Source organism: Crotalus tigris, unplaced genomic scaffold, assembly GCF_016545835.1.
Source record: "Crotalus tigris isolate CLP2741 ecotype Arizona unplaced genomic scaffold, ASM1654583v1 scf7180000017667.1391209, whole genome shotgun sequence".
Classification (NCBI taxonomy): Eukaryota; Metazoa; Chordata; class Lepidosauria; order Squamata; family Viperidae; genus Crotalus; species Crotalus tigris.
In genome coordinates, this window is record NW_024096553.1 from 629,056 (window position 1) to 650,101 (window position 21,046).

At 34.3% G+C, this 21,046-nt stretch overlaps 1 protein-coding gene across 4 annotated transcripts in view; it reads right to left on the minus strand.

Moving 5' to 3' along the window:
* The window catches only part of MET (MET proto-oncogene, receptor tyrosine kinase), a 137,169-nt gene that overhangs the window by 56,611 nt on the left and 59,512 nt on the right, over positions 1–21,046 (minus strand). For all 4 annotated transcript variants that reach the window (XM_039337005.1, XM_039337008.1, XM_039337006.1 and 1 more), the window contains 2 exons: positions 11,715–11,846; positions 4,898–5,071 (listed from right to left, as the gene is read on the minus strand). In XM_039337005.1, coding sequence (XP_039192939.1) covers positions 4,898–5,071; positions 11,715–11,846 — 306 coding nt within the window. The remainder of the gene's footprint in view (positions 1–4,897; positions 5,072–11,714; positions 11,847–21,046) is intronic.

A 21,046-nucleotide genomic window follows, 5' to 3' on the forward strand; every position in this document is an offset into this window, starting at 1 on the left:
CTGAAAAGAACATTTCTATAAAAATGCTCAGGTTACTGTTCTCTTTGAACATCTGGTAACATTGACATTTTTAAAAAACAAACAAACAAACAAACTGTATCTACATAATGTACTTAGCTTAATTCTGTAAGAATGTAAAAAATTAAATGCCATGGGAAAATAGTTCTCCTCAACATGTAAACACAGATTAAACCATATAATAGTGAAATAATTGTTCCAGGCAATAAAGAACCAATCCAATTCCAAGCCCATTTGAAAGTCCCACAGTCATATTTGCACATACTTGTTTTCCTCATGTTTTAATTAGTAAATGCTGCCAAAGGGAGATCTCTCCTTTAGAATTGGTTAATTTTTCAAATAATATTGAAAATGTAACCATGTACAGGTGACATCTAGGTATCACAACCTGTAGTCCTGCATGTAGTCTTTTTGAGGTTTTGGTGTTTGGTGGTAAACCAGTTGAAAACAACTGCTGCATAATTTAGGATTAGGGGAAAATAGTAAAACCAATATAAAAAATTCAGAAACATTTTATAATTATTTTACCCTTTCAACTGAAACCTTTTCGTCTTTTCAAATGTCCCACAATGACAAAATCAGTTGAGCAGATATGTATGAGGAATGGAGAGAGAAATATTTACAGCTGTTTAATTTTTTAAAAGATATTGGGTGATGGCATAACACATATCCAATATCTGAAATCCTTTTTGCTAAGAGATTTATGCTTGAATTTCAATCTGCTTGAATTATCTTGTTGGGCCACTGCCTGAGACAGAATACTTTATTTCTTCCCTGTATTTGGCTATTAAATATTGGGTTATACCTGGCTTGTCTTTTGTTACTATAGACCATTGTAGTGTGTGCTTTGGCAAATAACAAAAAAAACCTGGCCTATATGCACACAAGGTCATTTGAAAGTGCATCAAATATTGTGATAGGGATTTTGAATAAACTTTTATTCAACCTTAGTAGATACTTGCAACCACGAATAACACTGAAAAGATGTCAGTGATACCAGCTGTTGAAAGATAATGGTTGTGTATAAGCAATATTCATTTATAATATGCCATGAAGCAAGTCCCCAGATTTTGTAGGCATGATAGTATTGCCTCAGGTGCTGGTAAACTGATACCAAGCCAGAAGTGCTAAAAGAAAAAAAAAATATTCTTCTATTTCCCAAAGTGATTTTCAAATGTAACTTTTGTATGAACAACTGATGAAAACTGGTCACTCTCTTTTTCATTTGTACTAGAAGCTATTTTGATTTGCTGGCCAGGCCTGTAACTTCAGAAATATAGTATTTTGCTAGTGAGGACAGCAGTAAATTTCTCTAGAAGAGAGAGCTGGTTTTTATTTGTTCTTCTCATACATTCAAAACAAAAAACAAAAAAAGAAAAAAGAAAAGAAAGAGGAAGGACATAGAGCCAAAGTTGTAACTTCTGAACCTTGGATGATTATTTTTTTCAACTAGCTTTTCTTGCAATAAACTCTAAACATGTCCAAATAAATTGCTAGTTCAAGCATGCTGACTATATTGATTTTATTTGGATTGCTGTTACTGTTACTTTCCATGTTTTTCCATGTATTCCCTTTCCCCAAAAATACTTTTTATATCTCAACATCTGATTTCTTAATTTTTCTAAAATAAAATTTCTTATTAAAAGCATCTCTATTTGCCAAGATTTGATAGCTTTCATAGTTGATATTTCAGAACTGACACAACTTCTGGTTAAGTTCCTTATTCTGGGCTTTGGGGGAAAAGATCCAAACCACCTTTCTATTTATTTTCCAAGAGCTGAGAAGAGAGAAATCCCTGGTAGGAAAGCTAAGTTCAACAATTCTACTGTTCAAGCAGGTTTTAGTCATCTCTATTTAGAGTTAAAAGGATGGGAGTAAGAGTATCAAATAAGCAAACTTTAACTAGAATGCTACAACTGAGAAAGGTATCTGTTACTACTTCCTTCCTATTTTTGCTTATCATATTTGTCCAACTTCACACATACAAAATGGGTGAGGTTTCAGTTGTACTGGTACAATTGCCATTGTGACATTTTGTGTTGTCTCCCCAATCCCAACACTGTTGCTATGCAGTTTTAACTGCTATGGATTTAAATGATGTTGCCCACAATTTGCAGAAACCTGTGGAGTTGTACCATTTGTTATAGATGCTTAATCCCTTGTGTTACAGTAAGGCTAAAAGTTTGAATGGATTTAGATCTGTAGCTGTTACTGCTTGGGTGATTCTGTGATCTGAAATTCAATTAAAGGTTTTCTCACCACATTATTGGCAAATGTAATATTGATACTTTTGTAATGACTACCCTATGTTGACTTTAACGTCAAAATTATCATTTAACATATTTTAATTATATTCTTCTTTCCCAAAAATATTTTATATGTTAAGGATTTTCAGGTTTTATTGCAAATACCACAGGTTATCTTGCATTTCTAACAGCCAAAACAGTCCCGTGCTATATTAAAGCAATATGCCAAATATGAATTATCTTTTTTTTAGAAGTACTGTATGACTAACTGTCATGGTTCAGCAAACTATAAAATCTGCTTGAGCAGCTAGCAGCCATAAAGATTTAGGAACCCAGATGCATCATTTATTTCCTTTTAGAAACAAAACCTCAAAATCTTCCACTTACTATGGCACATGCCCTGGGGGTGTATTACTATTTATCATTGTCATAGAATATTTACTGCATTTTCTAAAATATATCCAGCACATGAATTCTGGCTTAAAAATCAATCGACTACACTCTAAGATTCTTTTTTTCTCATTTATTAACTTCATACAGAATTACCCCTCAAAAAGCATAAGCACTGTAACCATTTAACAAATTACCATTTTCTTTTTTTTTTAAGTGAGATAAAGCAATAACCCAACCCCGACCTTTGAAATTACTTCATGTAGGTTGGTAATACAGAGATAATATGCTCTCACAATGTCACAAAGAGCCAAACAGGATGGCTTGGAACAATTTTATGCTAACTTTGAAGACTCATCAGAGTGTGACATCTCAGCCACACTAAGGGACCTTGCCCTTGTCCTGACAGGAATAAAGGGACTTAATGTAGCTTTAAATATGATTTACATTCATTCAAGGACCCTTGACCACTACATGCACTACATCAGAGCCTAATGTAACTATGAATCAGACTTCATAATTTAAAAGTTATTTAGGGTCTGCCATCTACCCTCATTTAGTTTGTATGGGCTTGCTTAAAACGAATATAAAGGCTCCTTTTCAAATGAGATGGATTTCCTTTGCTGTGGTGCTTCTGTATATATTGTAAAGTGCAGGACAGTGAAAGGATGTTCGCTAATCATTCCTGAAGTCACAAGTGATTTATAAGTCACTATGGAAAACATTATTTCCCATTATTCTGCTAATATTCCATTTCTGTGCAGTTTTCTCTTTTATTTCAACATTGCTTAGAATACATGTTTAAGTTACAATAACAACACATTTTTTATTTTCCCCATCAGATATGTTTTGAATGCCATAAAACCTTTATTAAAAAATAAAGCATTTCAGGGTTTATTACGTGTAGGTTTGTCCAGGTAAAAATAAAATGATTGCTACTGGAAAAAAATACAGTGTAATATAGCTGGTAATAATGATATGCATTAGGATCTACAAATGGCATAGCCATTCTGTAAAACTAGACTTTCATAATTATGTCACACTTAATAGGAAATTATTTGATTAAACACAGAGACAATCTCTGAAGATCTTGCAGTGACCATAGCTAAATGAAAACAGCAATGAGCTATTATGTTCTTTACCCCTTTGTGTAATATTACTCTTATTTCCTCTTTTATTTACAAACTTTTAAAGCTGAAATGGCTACTGTTTCCCCTTTAAAGTGGTTTATATGAAGACTACAGAGTGCAAGATAACATGGACTGCTTAAAGAAAAAGCACTAACTCTCTAGAATTGACATCACATTTTTTTTGTGAAAGAAAAAGTTCTAAACAGAGGCAAAAAAACATTTATTCCAATCAGTTCCAAGATTTTCTGAAAACAGTATCATACTGTTTTAGCTGTTTTTATGGATTGTTTTGAGCCACCTATAATTAAAATATATAATATACTGTAGGTGTCTTATAAGTGATGATATGATATGATATGATATGATTTCTAATTATTTTTGTTATCAAGCATAAGCAAGTCATTCCATGGAGTGAGAAAGATTAAAAAAAAGATATGATTGTATATCTATTCTCAACTTTTAAAATGGTAGGTTATTCACACATCTTTCCATATTTATGACTTAGGAATTAGAAATCAGGTGTAAAAGACAGTAACAGATCACCTTTTCTTCTCTGAACCTCTGCCAGTTTTTAACTTAGCTGCAAATATCAGAATAAAGCCTCATACATTTTCCTATCTCAACCTTTACATCTGTACTGCTTTCACCTCATGTTGTAAACAGAAGCTTTGACAAAAAAAATCAATTAAGAAAACAGTTGCCATGAGATGTTCAGACATCTGGACCATTCTATAAACTAACATAAGGAACACAACATAATTTTTGATTTACAAGCAGAAATGCTTCCCCTATATTATGGTTACTTTGTGCTGTAGTTTTACGCTTCACTGACATCCCATAATGTGACAGTCTATGCAGATTTCAGATAATTGGGGATGGGAAGGAATAGAGAGAGCCAAAATATAAATAGGAAATGTAGTCAATTAACAGCAGTAGACATCATCTCCCCTCATTTGGGAATAAGTTAATTATTCTTCATTAGGTAATACCTTTCAAAAATGGAAAAGAGAATCATACATACTTATTGCTATATCAGCTTACAAATAATTTGTATATGTTATGTATGATCTGACTCATATTACAAAATCCCAGTAAACAAAAGGGTAATTTTACCTCAGAGATTTTAGGTAAACATATGTTCTGTGTCCATCCTCCTATACTGCATTCCTGTGGCCTTACACACTGATTGCCACACCATCCACAGTTCATAAAAGAAGGTGCTAGAAGGCACTGACTGCAGATGCTAAAGTGAGAACATCCTGGTCCATTTAGTGGAATCTTGGTTACCTAGTGGGTAAAACATGACAAAGACATAGAAACGAATTATGAATTTGTACAAAGCTAAGGTGCTAGTAAATTTTCAGTACCTAACTTTATGGCCAATACAAAACAAAAAAACCCAAACATATTATAGCTTAGTATTATGTGTAGAATTTACATCCTGTGAAATCTTCTTGGTGCCATGAATGACAGCTACTCAATACACTATGGATTCTTGTGTTATTTAGCATGCATTTGCTGTATCTTGTTCAGGCATTTTTTTCAGTAACAGATCATTGTTACTCCATTTGCATTTCTCCAGTATTTTACCTTTTTTGGGTTGCCATAAAACATCAGCTAAGGAGGAATTACTGCTAATCTCTGGAAGCAACCTGTCTGTCACCAGGAACTGTACAACAAGGATTTCTGATGAAGCATGCAAAAAATTATCTATCTCATTGTATTTGCAAAGGTGCTTCATATTTTGTTACCATAAATAAATAGATTACAGGTAATCCTTGAGTTACGACAGTTCACTTAGTGAACATTTGAAGTTACTACATCACCTCTCGCAAGTACTTACAACACAGTCCCAAGGTTATGAATGGTACAGCACTATGGCAGTCGTTCACTCTTACGAATGACCACAGAGACACTGCAATATTCGCCCTGCCTATTGTCCCTCCCCCCGCAAGATCTCCACAGGCACTGGGCCTGTGGAGACTCACTTATCTTGCAAAGATCTAGCGAGCTGTCTCCTCTCCAGCCTCTTTGCTGCAGTTTCTTTGCCTGCTTTGGTGCTTCAGGCCTTCTGTGCATTTGCAGAGAATTCACTACTGATCTCACGTGATCTTGTTCTACTTTAGACCTTCATCCTCTGCAAATGGAGGCCTGAATGAGATCCATCCATTTGTTATTACCTTGCAAAAGCCCACAGAGATGACAAGTTGTCTTTGTAAAATGCCTTTGGCATAAAGAATGGAGGTTGGGAGGGGCAGCGCGCTGCTCCCAACCTCCATTCTTGGTGGCAAAAGTTTTTTGCAAAAATGATTGGAGCCTGCAGGGACACAATGTATCACCCCTGCAGGCTTTGGCCAGCTTTTTTCAAGGCTTTTGCTGCCAAGAACGGAGGTCTGGAGCGCTGCACACACCCCTCCTGGACTCCATTCTTCGCGCCAAAAGCTTTTTGCAAAGATGACTGGAGCCTGCAGAAACGCAGGCAAAGAAACCGTAGCAGAGAGGCTGGGGAGGACGCAGCTCGCTTGATCAAGATCTTCAAAAGATGAGTCTCCACAGGCCCAGTGCCTGTGGAGACCCGGTGGGGGGGGGGGGAAAGCATGAAATATCTCAATGGGCCGGTGGAGACCTTCAGTGTTTGGAAGCACTACCCCCCATGGTCTTCTCCACCCTGAGATACTTCATGTGCACTTAGTGACCTGAACATTCCATTAGCGAATGCATTGGGTAAATCAGGGAGAAATCATGTCAACAAATTCCTTGGGTTACGAATGTAATTGGCAGGCTCTATTACATTTGTAAGTCGAAGAATTATGTATAATGTAGATTCTAGATAATTTACAGGCTGAAGTTGAGCATGATTGTGACATTAATAGGGCTTAATATTAAATATGTATAGTTAAGATCACAATCTGGTCAATTTAAATTTCAACTTAAAATCTATGTTTATGCATGCCCAGGTTCAACATTAGCAGACATTTAAACAAGAACAAATAAAATCTAACTATACACATAATCTAATTTCTTTTTTTTATTTTTTTTTATTGAAAATTTTTAAATTTTACAAAACAAATCCCTTCCCCAAACCCCCACCCTCCCATACCCTCCCCCATCTTCCCCAAACCTCCCATACCCTCCCTCAACCTTCCCAGAGCTGAGTATAGGCTTACTTAAAATTTTCAAAGAAAATAAAAAATAGAAAAAAACTTAAAATACATATAAATCCTAAACAAATCTAAATACCTTAAATTAAACAAATTATCTTCTCTAAAACATAATAGTTGCAAATGTTAAACACACATTATAATATACTTTAAACATTTTCTAGTATTATACTTATATTATTATCCATCATTCTATATAGAATCCCCAAAACACGAATTTAAACATTACTTTCTTTAAATATCCATACCTACAATATAAGATCTAATCTCCCTCTTTCTTTACTCTAGAGCACAAAAATAAGCATATAAACATTCATTATACCATTAAGACTGGATACTCTTTTGAATAGTTAAACTAAATACTTAAATACTTATATTTAAACTTCTTATCTAAAATTTTCATTCAATCTCCATAATCTTCTCTCCTATCAAGAAAAGAAAAAACTTAAAAAACATATAAATCCTAAACAAATCTAAATACGTGTAATTAAACAAATTAGCTTCTCTTAATTTAATTAAAAATAATAATAATAGTAGATCCCATAAACATAACTTAAAACATTAAAATTCCCTTATACCTGTTTAAATCTTTACCAATAACAAATTCCTCCACAGTAAACACATTCCTTCTCTTATCCATAAACCCCTTAAAGGTAATATAAATCCTAAACAAATCTAAATACATTTAATTAAACAAATTAGCTTCTCTAAAAAAAAATAATAATAATAGATCCCATAAACATAACTTAAAACATTAAACACATTCCTTCTCTTATCCATAAACCTCTTAAAGGTAATTCCAAAAAAGTTTGTAAATCTTAGTTCTCCCGCAATCTCAATAATCTTCTAAATACTTAAACTAAATACTTAAACTTAAACTTCTTATCTAAAATTTTCATTCGATCTCCATAGTCTTCTCTCCAATAGCCAGTTCCATCCACTGTAAACACAATTCTTATCAGTCTCTCTTGTCCATAAATCTCGAAAGAAGTACTTTAAAATCTGCCCTTAAAGGTAGCTCCAAAAAATTTGTATGTCCTGGTTCTCCCACAAACACAGGAACCAATACTTGTGAGGCTTCCTTAACCTCCTTCTTCTGTTGGTCTTTCTCTTTACATTTATATGTTGCACACGTTGTCCTCTGCTCTTTCATCTCGACTTGTTGAGGCCCCTCAAACTGAAATTTCCCATTTTTAATTAATATAGGCTCTTCACAATGCAATTCTGCCCTTAAAGGTTGCTCCAAGGAGTTTATAAATCCTACTTCTCCCGCAGATTCAGGAACCAATACTTGTGAAACTTCCTTGACCTTCTTCTGTTGATCCTTTTCTTTACAATTGTATGTCACACCAGTTGTCTTCTGCTCCTCCATCTCTACTTGTTGAGGCCCCTCAAACTGAAGTTTCCCAATTTTCATAAGTGTAAGCACTTCAGATTGCAATTCTGCCTTTTTATCTTCCAAAGCTTTAAACGTGATAGGTGGCGATGAACATACCCCCAGGACCGAAGTATAAAAGTCTTTTGCTTTAGAAACAGTATTAAGACTATAACGTATCCCCAGGTAATTCACCACCATTCCAGTCGGAACATCCCATCTAAACAAAATTTGTCTCTTTTTAAGTTCATCTGCTAAAAAAGCAAACTCCTTTCTTCTTGTTAAAATTTTAGATGGGATCTCCTTTAAAATTATAACATTTTGTGAAGCAATTTGAAACCTCTTCTTATAAAAAGCTTGTATAATTTCATTGCGCAGGGATCTTTTCCCAAAGTAAATTACCACATCTCTTGGCAAATTCTTTTGCTCTGCCACCACAGAATTAACTCTAAATGTCTGTTCAATTTCACTAAGTATTTCCTCTTTTTCTCTATTCAAAATCACAGCAAAGTCCTTTGCAACCATCTCTCTCAGATCTCCTTGCACAGACTCACCCAAACCTCTGATTCTTAAAGCATATTCCATTTGTTTATATTGAAGCATAAGAATCTCATCTTGAAAATTTTTCATCTCTTTTTCCATACTTTCAAATTTTTCCTCCATCAATTCCACTTTTTCTACTACTTCTTCTACGCGAGAATTCAACTTTTCAAGAACAGAGGCAACTCCTTTTAAAGCCAAAACTATCTCTTGCCTCAAAGTCTTATTGTTTTCCTCTAGAATCTCTTTCATTTCTCCCCTAATTTGAAGTATAACATCTCCCATCATATCTTGCAAATCCTTCACCATTGTTGACTGTGGCAAAGAAGAAGATGAGGCTATTAATTTAGGTTGTTGCGCTGATGATGACACCAAAGAAGAAGCCACTTTAGAAGCTGTAGGAATTACTGGACGCTTTGGAGCCATCTTAAAAAAATCTTTACTCCTTCTTAAAAATTGCAAAAATTAAACAAAGGAAAAAAGGAAGTTAACTCCATAAAATCAAAAAAAAAATCCTTCAAGAGGAGATCATTATAATAAAAAAAAGAGGAGTTCAAAAAAAAGAAAAGAGAGAAAGAAAAAAGAATAATTAAATAGAAAAAATCCATTCCATTTTTTTAAAAATACAAACAGTACAAAAAACAAACCAAAAAAAATACAAAAATAATAATACTAACACTCCATTCCAATCATTAAAAAAAAAACAAAAAAAGGAAAAGGGAAAGGGAAAAAAGAAACCCCAAAAAGCCTGCCGATCGCCATTCTGCCTTCCGAAAAAAAAAAACACCGAAAAGCTTGCCGATCGCCATTTTACTTTCCCTTTCAACAAAGGAAAAAAAATAAAAAGAGGGAATATAATAGTAAAAATAAATCTTTGAACTTAACATCCAAATAAAATCCAAGAAAGCAAAAACTAAATCCTCTACTCAGCTCTGTCCGCTTCTAAAAAAACTCACCAGTTAACTTTAATCGCGGAGGTGGTTGCAGCGGCTTGTTTTGTCCCTAGGGACAAAAGCAGCTGGGAAGCGGAGACAGTCTGAACTCCGTGGGAGCACTCTTTTCACCCCCCCCAAAAAACTTGGGGGGTGCATAAGAGGCTCTACCACTATTCAGACACCTCTCTACCCCCCCTTTGTCCGGGAGGGGGTTTTTGAACCGCTGAACAGCTGATGTCCGCTGTTCATAGTGATTCAAACACCCAGGAGGACGGCTACAAAGTAGCCGCCATCGCGCGCGCAGATCCACCGGAAGTCACGCATAATCTAATTTCATGGTCAGTGCTCAATGTGTGGAAGTCACTGGATGAGATGGCTCATTCGAAAAAAAAAGTTTGTTTCCCTCATGCCATCACTCTGCTGAACACCTAATTCTTACAGTTCTGTCTAGTGTCTATGTGCATTTATCCATGTTGTATAGCAATAGTAGTATTATTTATATTTATTATTATCTTTACTCGCCCTCTTATTGGGATTATTATAATGATGATTATCATTATTCTGTTGCTTTGCATGTAGACTGAGAACCTCTGTACCTTGTGTAGCTAATCAAACTTGGCCAAATAAAGTATTCAGTTCAGTTCAATTCATTTCAATTCAATATCTGGATCAGCTGCCTGATATAAGTGCCTATCAGAGAAATCTCTATTTGGGCTTTTATAGGACTGATAAAGACTATTCTGCTTTCAGTAACTTTCATTTAAGGCAAGAAAACTCCTAACATGAAAAAAATGTATTATAGCTATCCTTATAGGGATAAAAAAGGCTAAATGAAAGTTCACAAAAAATTAAAATACTTTTTTGATCAATGGAGACGTAATCAACCCAATTATCTTTGCTTCTTTCCCATGCCTTTTTTGTATAGCCTTATAGGAGGTGGCAATTAATTGGTATCTATGTTGTTTGTAAAAGTATAGAAGAAATGGATGAGAATAAGTTTCAAATGCTATTTAATTCTCATATAAAATTAACAAAGAGCAGGAATTTTTAAATCCTATTCTTCTAAGTTGTATATTGTGTATTTTTGTTCCACCAAAGTAAAAAAAGAAGGCATCTAACCTTATATTTGCATTTCCTTTCTTTGGTTGGTTTGTATCCCAGCTTCCCTATTCAAACAATACTTATTTATTCATTTACTTGTCTCCTTAGGGAAAACAGTGAGGAAATACAATATACACATATCTGGAAAGGAATAGAACAGAACAGAATAGAGCTGGAAGGGACCTTGGAGGTCTTCTAGTCCAGCCCCCTACTCAAGCAGGAGAACTATACTATTTCAGACAAGTGACTGTCTAGTCTCTTCTTAAAAATCTCTAGTGATGGAGCGCCCATCTGAAGGCAAGCTGTTCCACTGGTTAATTGTCCTCACTGTTGGGAAGTTTCTCCTTAATTCCAAGGATGCAAAGGAAAAATAATTGGAACTGCAGATTATATTCAATGATTCAGTCCTCAGTGGAAATAGATTATTTTCCCATTTGCAATCAAATGTAAATAAGAAGTTTAGTTGGATGATGTATTCCATTTAAAAATGGATATGTGATATTAATATTCCAGATTAGTGTTGTATTAAAAATGTCAAACCTGGAGTATAATCATTTCATGATCTCACCTATTTTCATGAAAAACCTGATAGATACACAAGCCAAACTCTTTTGGTTCCATCTATCAATAAAATAATGTATTTTCACTTCTTTTTGAAGGAAATGTATAAAGCAAAAAAAAAAAAAAATACATTTAAAGTAGCTGAATATAACCACTATTAGGATTATATGTGTATATGTACAAACATGTATCTATATATACACAGACATACAATGCACTTGATGAAGAAGCACAAAAAATTATGAATAATATTTTACCTTCTTCCCAGTGATCACCAGAGTATACCCATCATTGCCTAGGGAAGTCTCAATAACTTCTGAAGTAACAGGCTGGGAATCTAAATGGAAATTCATGTATGGCATTGTGCGTTCAGAACGAGAGATCACTATCTAAAAAAAGAGAAACATGAATAACAATCATACAATTTATATTCATATCACACAGTGATTTTGATCTACAACTATTGCTTTATGGGGGGGGAGGAAAGAATGGTTGAAATTGCTTTCATAATATGGCCTCTCTTAAAGGAATATAACCATCGGAATATGGCAGAAGCTAGAAAATTTGAATGGAGCATTGGCACTGCAGGAAGGACGTTTAGGCTGCAGATCTATACCAGTTATGACTCTGGTTAATCTTTTTCTTCCCATATCCTTTTTCAGTTCAAATACTGTGCTCTGGATATAATTCATAACAGGTGGATGGAACTGGTTCTTTTTTATTCCAAAGAACTATTGGTAGACATTAATTTTATTGAGAAAACAGTACAGGTGGGAAAGGTGTACGTTCAGTGTCATAGTTTCAACATCAGGTGTTAGCTGCTACAAAAGCATTTCAGTTTTGCAAAAAGCAAAACAGAAAGGACAAGCAACCTTTTAATAAATTTTCTACATCGGAGGTGGGGAACCATGGCCCCTTTATTACTTGTGGACTTCAAATGGCTGGTTCAGGAATTCTGGGAATTGAAATCCACAAGTCATAAAAGGACTATTGTTCCCCACATAACCCCATATAATACAATACAAGGTTTGGAAGTTCATTTTATATTATCTAACAATACAATTATTCAGCATAAAGTAATCTGTAAAAAAAGCTACTTGATTTTAATATTTTATACTTATATAGATACTAAACTGCATTTCTATGACAATGTAGTGTTGATATTCTAAATTGTACAAAAGGTTCCGCTAATATGGAGCTGTAGTGCTCATGGCTAACATGGTTGAAAGACAGTTTGCTACCCTTAACAGGTACATGGCTACATATTAGTTTTCTAAACTCAACCAAAAAAGCTAACATTCTTTAATACTTTATCATTAAGTATCAGTCTAGAAACCTCTTACTATAGCTTTAGACATAAGAGGAATCTGATGAGTACCCATCTATGAAATAAATAGTATCAAGCAAAACAAAAATAAAAAACCAGAACAAAGTTATTTTCTTCATCAGGGCATAAAGACTTTTTAAAAAAGAAAATGCGAAGGCATATAAATCAGTAAAAAAAAGCCCTGAAGAAGTTGGAGGACTGAAGTAGCTGGTACAGTGACAGAGAAGGCACTACCACCTCTCTGCTCCAAATATGTAAGGGGTTTTTTTTAGGTTTTTTTAATCTTTTGTAATTTTAATTCATTTTTATATTTATAATTGTTTTATATCTGTATGTTTTATTATGTTTTATGCTGCTCAGAGTCACCTCAAGCCGCAAGATGGGTAACATATAAATTTAATAAATAAATAAATATTCAAATTGTTTGTTAGCTTCAGTGGCGGTTTTATGGACAGTAGGAAACAATTAATATAAACTTGAATTCACTGTGTAACAATGCAGAGGAAAAATAGTGAAAATATATAACTTTACCATGTTTTTAAAAACATATTTCAGATGTTATTTTGGTTTTGTGATCAGGAGGGAGAATGAAAAATATAAAATATAACAAAGAACACATTGCAAAGCTACATGAAAACCTTGGAATTTACGAGAGGTAAGTCCACAGCTGCAAATACCTTTATTAAGGTCATTTTCTGTCTCTTTTATACCCACTGCTAAATGCCAGGAATGTCTTTTTATCAGTCATTCAGGCTTTTTCTCACCAAAAATTATTTCTTCACTGAGCAATAGTCCTAATCCCCAGAGAACCTCCAAACAGTGCCAGAAGTGTTTTCTGTTGTTGTCATGATTCCAGAAAACTGTTTGGTGTTTAAATTTTTTATTGAAACTTTACTTTTATTCAGTTTGAAATTTGTAGCAAATAAATCTATAAAACTTTGTCCTAGCATATCAGGCTGAAGGTTAAATCTTTACCAGAGGTGCAAAGAGCAGACTTTTTCAACAGTTGTTAGTTTGGAATCCTGTCAAGGACACTGTCACATTTCCTGAAATGCAGTTTATGAAACTAAGACCTAGATAAAAGATGGAAACAACACTGGTCACTCTGATAGATCATGACTTCAGAACCTTCTGTCCCTTTTAGATTTCCTGGTGGCTTTCAATATTATACCATCAATCTGGTATCTTGCTAACAATCCAGAACACGGGTGTCAAACTTGCAACATCACGTGACGTGTTGTGACGTATTGCGACTTTTTTCTCATTGCTGACAATGGGGGTGGGCGCGGTTTTGGCGTGATGCATCCGGCCCATGGGCCAGCAGTTTGACATCCCTGATCTAGAATTTCTGAGATGAAGCGGCACCATTTTATGGTGGTTCTATTATAACCTAATTGGCCAATTCCAATCAATAGCAAGTCCAGTCATGATGAAAGAGCAATCAAGTCCATGGTTGGTTTTGTGAGCAAGTGAAAAATATAATAACATATTTCAAAGCTGCATGAAAAGACAGATTAATCTATATGAATGGACTCAACTTTCCCCTTATGCTTCTATATTTAACATATGAATCTATTGGGAGAGATCATCCATCAATATGGGGTGAGGCATCATCTGTATACAGATAATATCCAGTAATTTATCATCATTCCAGTCAGGCCAGAGATTTTTTAAAAGTCCTCATATGGGGCCTAGAGGCTGTGAGAAACTGCATGGAACAAAACAAACTTAAACTGAATCTCAACAAGATTTGAGATTTAGTGTTAATTCAGAAACACCTCGGCTCTGTATCAGTTCCAATTAGCCCACTCAATACTGTCATCCTTTCAAATAGAGGACCAAATCTGTTACTTGGAGATTTAGACTCATGGTTCCTGTTAGAACAGCAGGTCGAAGCAATGTAGGCTGGGGCACTTCCTGGTATCAGAAATCTTACTGACAGCAATTTATGCCATAGCAAGTTCAACCTGGGGCTGCCTTTGAGACTTTCTGGAACTGCAGTTTGTACAAAATGTGGTACCCAGATTGCTAGTGCGTGAAAGCCATTATTATAATGTAACACAATTTTGTGATTGCTGCATTTGAATACAAATATGTTTGAAAATGCTGCTTTTCACCTATGATGGTCTTCATGTCCTAGTTCTAAGATACTTAAGAGACTTTCTTTTCCTTTTCTGTGCATGAATAAGGAAAGGAAGCTTAGATTTCAAATTTGTCAGAAATCAGAAAGACATTGATCTGAAGAGAATTCTTTTCTTTTATGAAATGGCCCACATGCTATGGACCATGTTGCATTGGAGGTACACCTAGCAGCAGTGGTGGGATTCAAATATGTGAACAACCAGTTCTCTGTGTGGATGCCACTTCTGGAAGTCATTCTGGGCCTGGGCAACAAAAAATTAGTTACCAGTTCTGCTGAACTGGTGTGAACCAGCTGAATCCCACCACTCACTAGCACTCTTGTTAGTGACCTGCTAGGCTGTTGGAATATTTTGTTTAAATAGCCATTTGGATATTTTTTATTAGATTTTAGATTACCATTTTTAAAATGGATTTTGCTGTAGTCATTTTGGTCAAAGCAGTAGTTGTTTTGTTTACTAAATGTAAGAAAAAAAGTAGTGGGAGTGAGAGTGACTTTTGGCTTTTTGCCAGCTTCTCCATTGACTTCAGTTGTATGATCAGAAACCAGAGAGCATCAGAAATCACAAGCACATGACCACAAGGATGCTGCAACAGTCACAATTTTGTGAATAAATTTGGCCTAGACATTGTAAAATCTTCAGTTCCACAGATGGGAACTGAATGGGTCCCAGATTATTTTATGCATTCTTCAAATTAGTGGATTTTAAATACCCTAGTTAAAAAATGTTGCTTTATAATGCACTTTGGGCCAACTTGGGGATACAAACAGAGCTTTAATAGTATAAAGATATGCATCATTTTCTTTTATGGATATCAGGGATAGTATATGCAATTGCTGAGCAGCCATTATTTATGTTGGACTTGATGCCATGAAGAATATAGCAAACTTTCCTGATTAAATGGCTGAGTTAGATTTATAATGCCATTTCTGCTGATATATTCATTTTGCCACTATATAATTACCAATAAATATATAGCAGCTTTTCACAGCAACTCAGAATATTTTAATAATTGCTGTCTATGGAGATGGCAAGTACTGAAGATGACACAGGAGCAAAAGATTAATGTTCCACTTAAAATGAAAGTAAGTAATCAGCCTGGAGTGCATGGCTACCAGATAAATTCTTTCCAGCATTTTATTACTATCAATTTATTTTAATATACATGCAGAACTCTGAATTACCAGTTAAATCCTACATGTGTCTGCATATCATTATTTTAATAAAAATGAATGAAGTAACTTTTTGTCTTTTAATAAAACGGTACATAACTTTTTATCACAATCTGGATCAACATTGGCAACTATCTGTATGCAATTTAAGACTTTTTTAAATAAAAATGAGTTTGAAATGAAATCAAGTTCTGCCTGGTTTTTTTTGATGGATCTCTGGCAGGTATAAACCACTATCCAGAAGAGATATTCTTAAAGTATATTATATTTCACAATATTTTCAACATGACCTTCTAAAAGTAACACACATGAAGATCACTTTAGCTATACACATTTCTAATCCATTCAATGTAATGGCATTATTTTGAGAATTTTAACCATTACAATGTTATATTAGAAAAAATAGTTGCTTCAAAATAATCACCAACTTTCAAGAATTGGTTTTATTTCAACATTTCTCATGCTAAGCACTCCAAACCTACAGTAGCTCTCATAATCTGTGGAATGACTTAACTGTTGGACAATTCACTTGGACTACGTTTTTTGCTACTATCATTAAATTTTACGTAACTTAAGCATACACTATTCAAATGAAGCAACTGTTTCATGAAAAGAATTGTACAATAGTTTAAATGAAACAAGTAGATAAGACTGAGTATTCTGTACAGGTGAAAACTATGGCTATATTAGCAGCAAAGGATCAGTCCAACACCAAAATAAACCCAATGATCTACATTTTATGTTTTATAAGATCACACCTTATAATACTGTTATTCCTTATGTGCAAAATCCCCAAATATCTGTAAAACACCGAGATAGATCAAATATATAATTCCAAGAATGGTGAAAGAATAGATATCTAAAGTATCATTGATCTCTTACAGACAGTGAGAACATGACCAGACAGATTATGGCCCTTTTTGAGAAACATCAATCAAAGGAACATAGAACTTTATAACAATGATTAGCCTTCAATGGACAAGACTCAACTTTTACCCACTGAAAATCTAACTCAGTGGTTCTCAACCTTTCTAATGCCGTGACCCCATAATACAGTTCCCCATGTTGTGGTGCCCCCCAAGTGGGTGTGGCCACCAATAAGAGGGAGTAGGACAGCTAGGGAAAAGGGAACAAAATGGTGGACAGCATAGTTTGGCGACCCCCATGAAATGGTCGTTCGACCCCAAATGGGGTCCTGACCCACAGGTTGAGAACCACTGATCTAACTCATAATATTGCTGGTTGAAATGGTATAATTCTTTTTATTTAACCACTGAAAAATATCCAATTCACTTAGCACTCAACAGCTGTACTGAGATTGAGTTCCCAGCCAAGCACCAACCACAATTACAATTGTAAGAAGCAGAAACAGCTGCAAAATTATGTTGGGGTGGGTGGGAGGAGGAAATGGAAAGAAAAGGGAAAATCTGTAAGAAGACTTATCATACAGCTTAGGGTGGATATAAAATAAATTTCTTTTCTTTCTCATGTATGACAGCTGTCTTAGTCAAATTATTAGCAGTCTGTTTTGTAACAGAAACTCAACAATATTTTATCAGCTCTGAAGTCAAGGATATTTAAGAACCAGTACAAAGTTTTCACACTTTTATTTTAGCCAAAACAATTATGTACATGACTGTGCTGCACGTGTTCCAACAGGAAAAAAATATTCCCTGTTCCCAATACAATTAGGCTCTAAAAAAATAAAAGTGTAACATTGCTGTCTGTATTTCAAATACTACATCTAGTTCCAAGACTGATACTTAATTACCTTTAGCAGCTGGTATAAACTTTATTGATTTTTTTGGTTAATAAAGTGACTTGATCTTCAAAATAAAAATAGAAGTTCTTAATTGGAAAGGATATGTTTTCAGTAGTTCAGTATATATTACATAGACATATGCAATATTTGATAAAGAGATAGTATCCTTTTTTTCTTTTAGAAAAATTAGACAAACTGAAACATTTGTCCTCTGATTTCTAGCTAATATGCTGATATATTTGATTTATCTAACATTATTGGAATGTTTCTAGGTAGGTAATAACTATAGACAAAGCAGACATCTGGTGGTCTTCTACTGACTCTGTTATTTTGGTTGGGGAAAAATAGTAATAATTTTAATAATACAGACATTCTAGCCAAAATTAGATTACTGTAAATTAATGTCTCAATGTTTATGTTTATTTGTTTAAAAAACTGGGGGGGGGGATTGCATTGATGTGGCCTAACTGACACACATGATTCATCAGCAGCATATGTTGTTTGAATGCAGATTACAACATGACTGCAAATTTTAAAGTAGCTCAAGACCATTGTTTCATCTTTGTTTCTTGCTGCTGCACTCTTGAGTATTACAACTGTCAAACTCAGTTGCTTGACACACAGAAATTCTGTCAGTAAAGGTTTCTTTCCCTGACATATCAATGCTATAGGGAATAGATGCTCACTGGCAAAGGCTATGCTTGTCCCACAAGTGTTTAAAGACCTCAGAGACCTAATAGGAAAAAAAAAATGCTGGCAGTGAGAAAATGTTAGAAAACAGATGTAAAGTACCTAAATTTCTTGGCAATTACCTGTATTCTACAATGCCATGCCCAAAGAACTGAAGTATAATTTCTGCAGATTATGAGTTGTAGTGTTAAAACATTTGAAAGGCATTGTGGCTATTGATGGCAATTTGAAAGTCTGCCTCATTAAATGTGCACAATAATATAATCAAAGCTGATTTGTGTCCCAGCCCAGTTATTTCAGAAGCTCAATGAATAGCAAAGGACTATTTGGGAAGAAACTACCATAGGGTTGCACTATCAGGATAGTTATTTCTGTTAAGCACTCCACAGGTTCTAATGCTTAGCAGAAAGCTCAAATACGAAGATTCAGAAATTGTAACAGAGCTTTTCATTTTTTTTAAAAAAAAATCTTCATTTCTTTACTGCAGTTTTTACAAAAAAGTCAATTGCTTAGCTTACCTGCTAACAGCATATTAATTATGCAATTCTGTACTAATTACATATTAACATTTTGTTAATAATTATGCCAGTCATGTCTAAGCAGAGTGTATTTGGTTTATTCTAATCTATAATCATTGTCCTTCTCCTGAGATTAAACTGTTTATTATTGATAACCCCAATTAATAGTATACAAGAATACATTTGAAACTATTTCCCATGGAACTATTTACTTAACAAAATAAAGGAAATCCTATATATGCTCTATAATATTTACATCCTTTCTCTTATTTTTTATGCCTAAAAGATGCATCACAAGGTAAAATATATTATTAAGAACAGATAAGATGTTACTAAACATTAAAAGAAATTCATATGTTTTGGACTTTTGAATAAGTCAGACTCTTCTAACAAAAATGGGGAAGGAGGGGAAGACTCCACAGGTTATTACAATACAATCTCAAAGACAATTTTTTCTCAGTAATTCAATACAGTAGATATAGACATTTCTGCTAATGGCACAACATATTTCAGACAATAGCATTCTTTTTAGTCCCTTGACTGGCCTTAACAAAGGAAACGTGCTCTGGAAGTATTGTGAAAGATTTTCTAGAGTTCAGTGTAGTGAGGACAAAATGTTGTATGAAATGATCTGGCTTATGACAGAAATGAATAAGAACACTATTCTGAAATAGGAAAATCTTATTTTTATTTCTGTGAAAAGTATAAAAAATGTTTACATCAAGTGTGGCACTTTGAAGGAAACTATAACAAATCTCAGAATTCTATTCCCCATATCACATTTAATTATAAAACAGTTAGCTGAATATATTACCCTACTAATTGTCCACACATTGCTGACTTTTCTTGCAAAGCAACTGGAGAGCTACAGTCTGCAATAGTTAAATTTGTTGGTTGCTATTTGAATGAGCTATTCAACTTATAAAAAAAGGATTTCAAGAGCTTGCACTCACCGAAATTTTCAATGCCAGAAACTAATACCTAAATAGAATGGTTTAGCTGTACGTTTAAAAAGACAAAACTTAATTTCCCCCCCAAGATATTTATGAATCCAGATGTACTGTATTACTCACCATGCTAGTGCATAGAACATTTTCATTTATTTTTTGAAGAACAGGATAATTATATCATACTTCATACTTTGGAATAAAAAGGTTTTTTTTCTTTTTTAAAAATAATTATTTTAATTCTGTTGATTAAACACAGGAATAGAACTCACTTGAAAAAAATAGAATTACAGGTACTTGGGAAACTTCTGAATCAGAGCACTAGTAAAGTTATGGTATACAGGTAGTTCTCTGGTTAGTCATTCATCCAGCAACTATTTGAAGTTATAAAAGAAGTTTTTAAGAAGAGATTGGTCAGCCAATTAATTGTCCGAAATGGTATAGGGTTTCCTGCCTGAGCAGGAGGTTGGACTAGATGATCTCCAAGGTCCCTGCCAACATTGTTATTCCTATTCTTCCTATTACTACTACTACTATTACTACTACTACTATTACTACTACTACTATTATTATTATTATTATTATTATTATTATTATTATTTATTAGACACTGAATGAGTGGGACTTATGACGGTCATCAGAGATTCAGCTGTCACACTATTCCCACAGTCATGTAATCACAATTTCTCACATTCTCTGCCAACTTCTCACAAGCAAAGTCAATAGAAAGCCAGGAGGAACTCTAAAATTGCAATCATATGAAATGTGGATCATATGAAATGTGGATCATATGACCCACATAGTCCTTGTGTAACAACAGCCATTGTGACTACTGGAATTGCCCTTGTTAAGTGATTAGTCATATGACATTATACCATGTCACTTAGTGATGTGTCCCAATTGCTCTCATATCCGAAAGATTACCTGTATCAAGAGATTGCTTTAGGACCTGGTAGCAAAGCCAGAAACAGTGGAGGCTAAGTTGAACAAAAAATAATATAGGAGATATTCTACTATAGATGAAATAAAGTC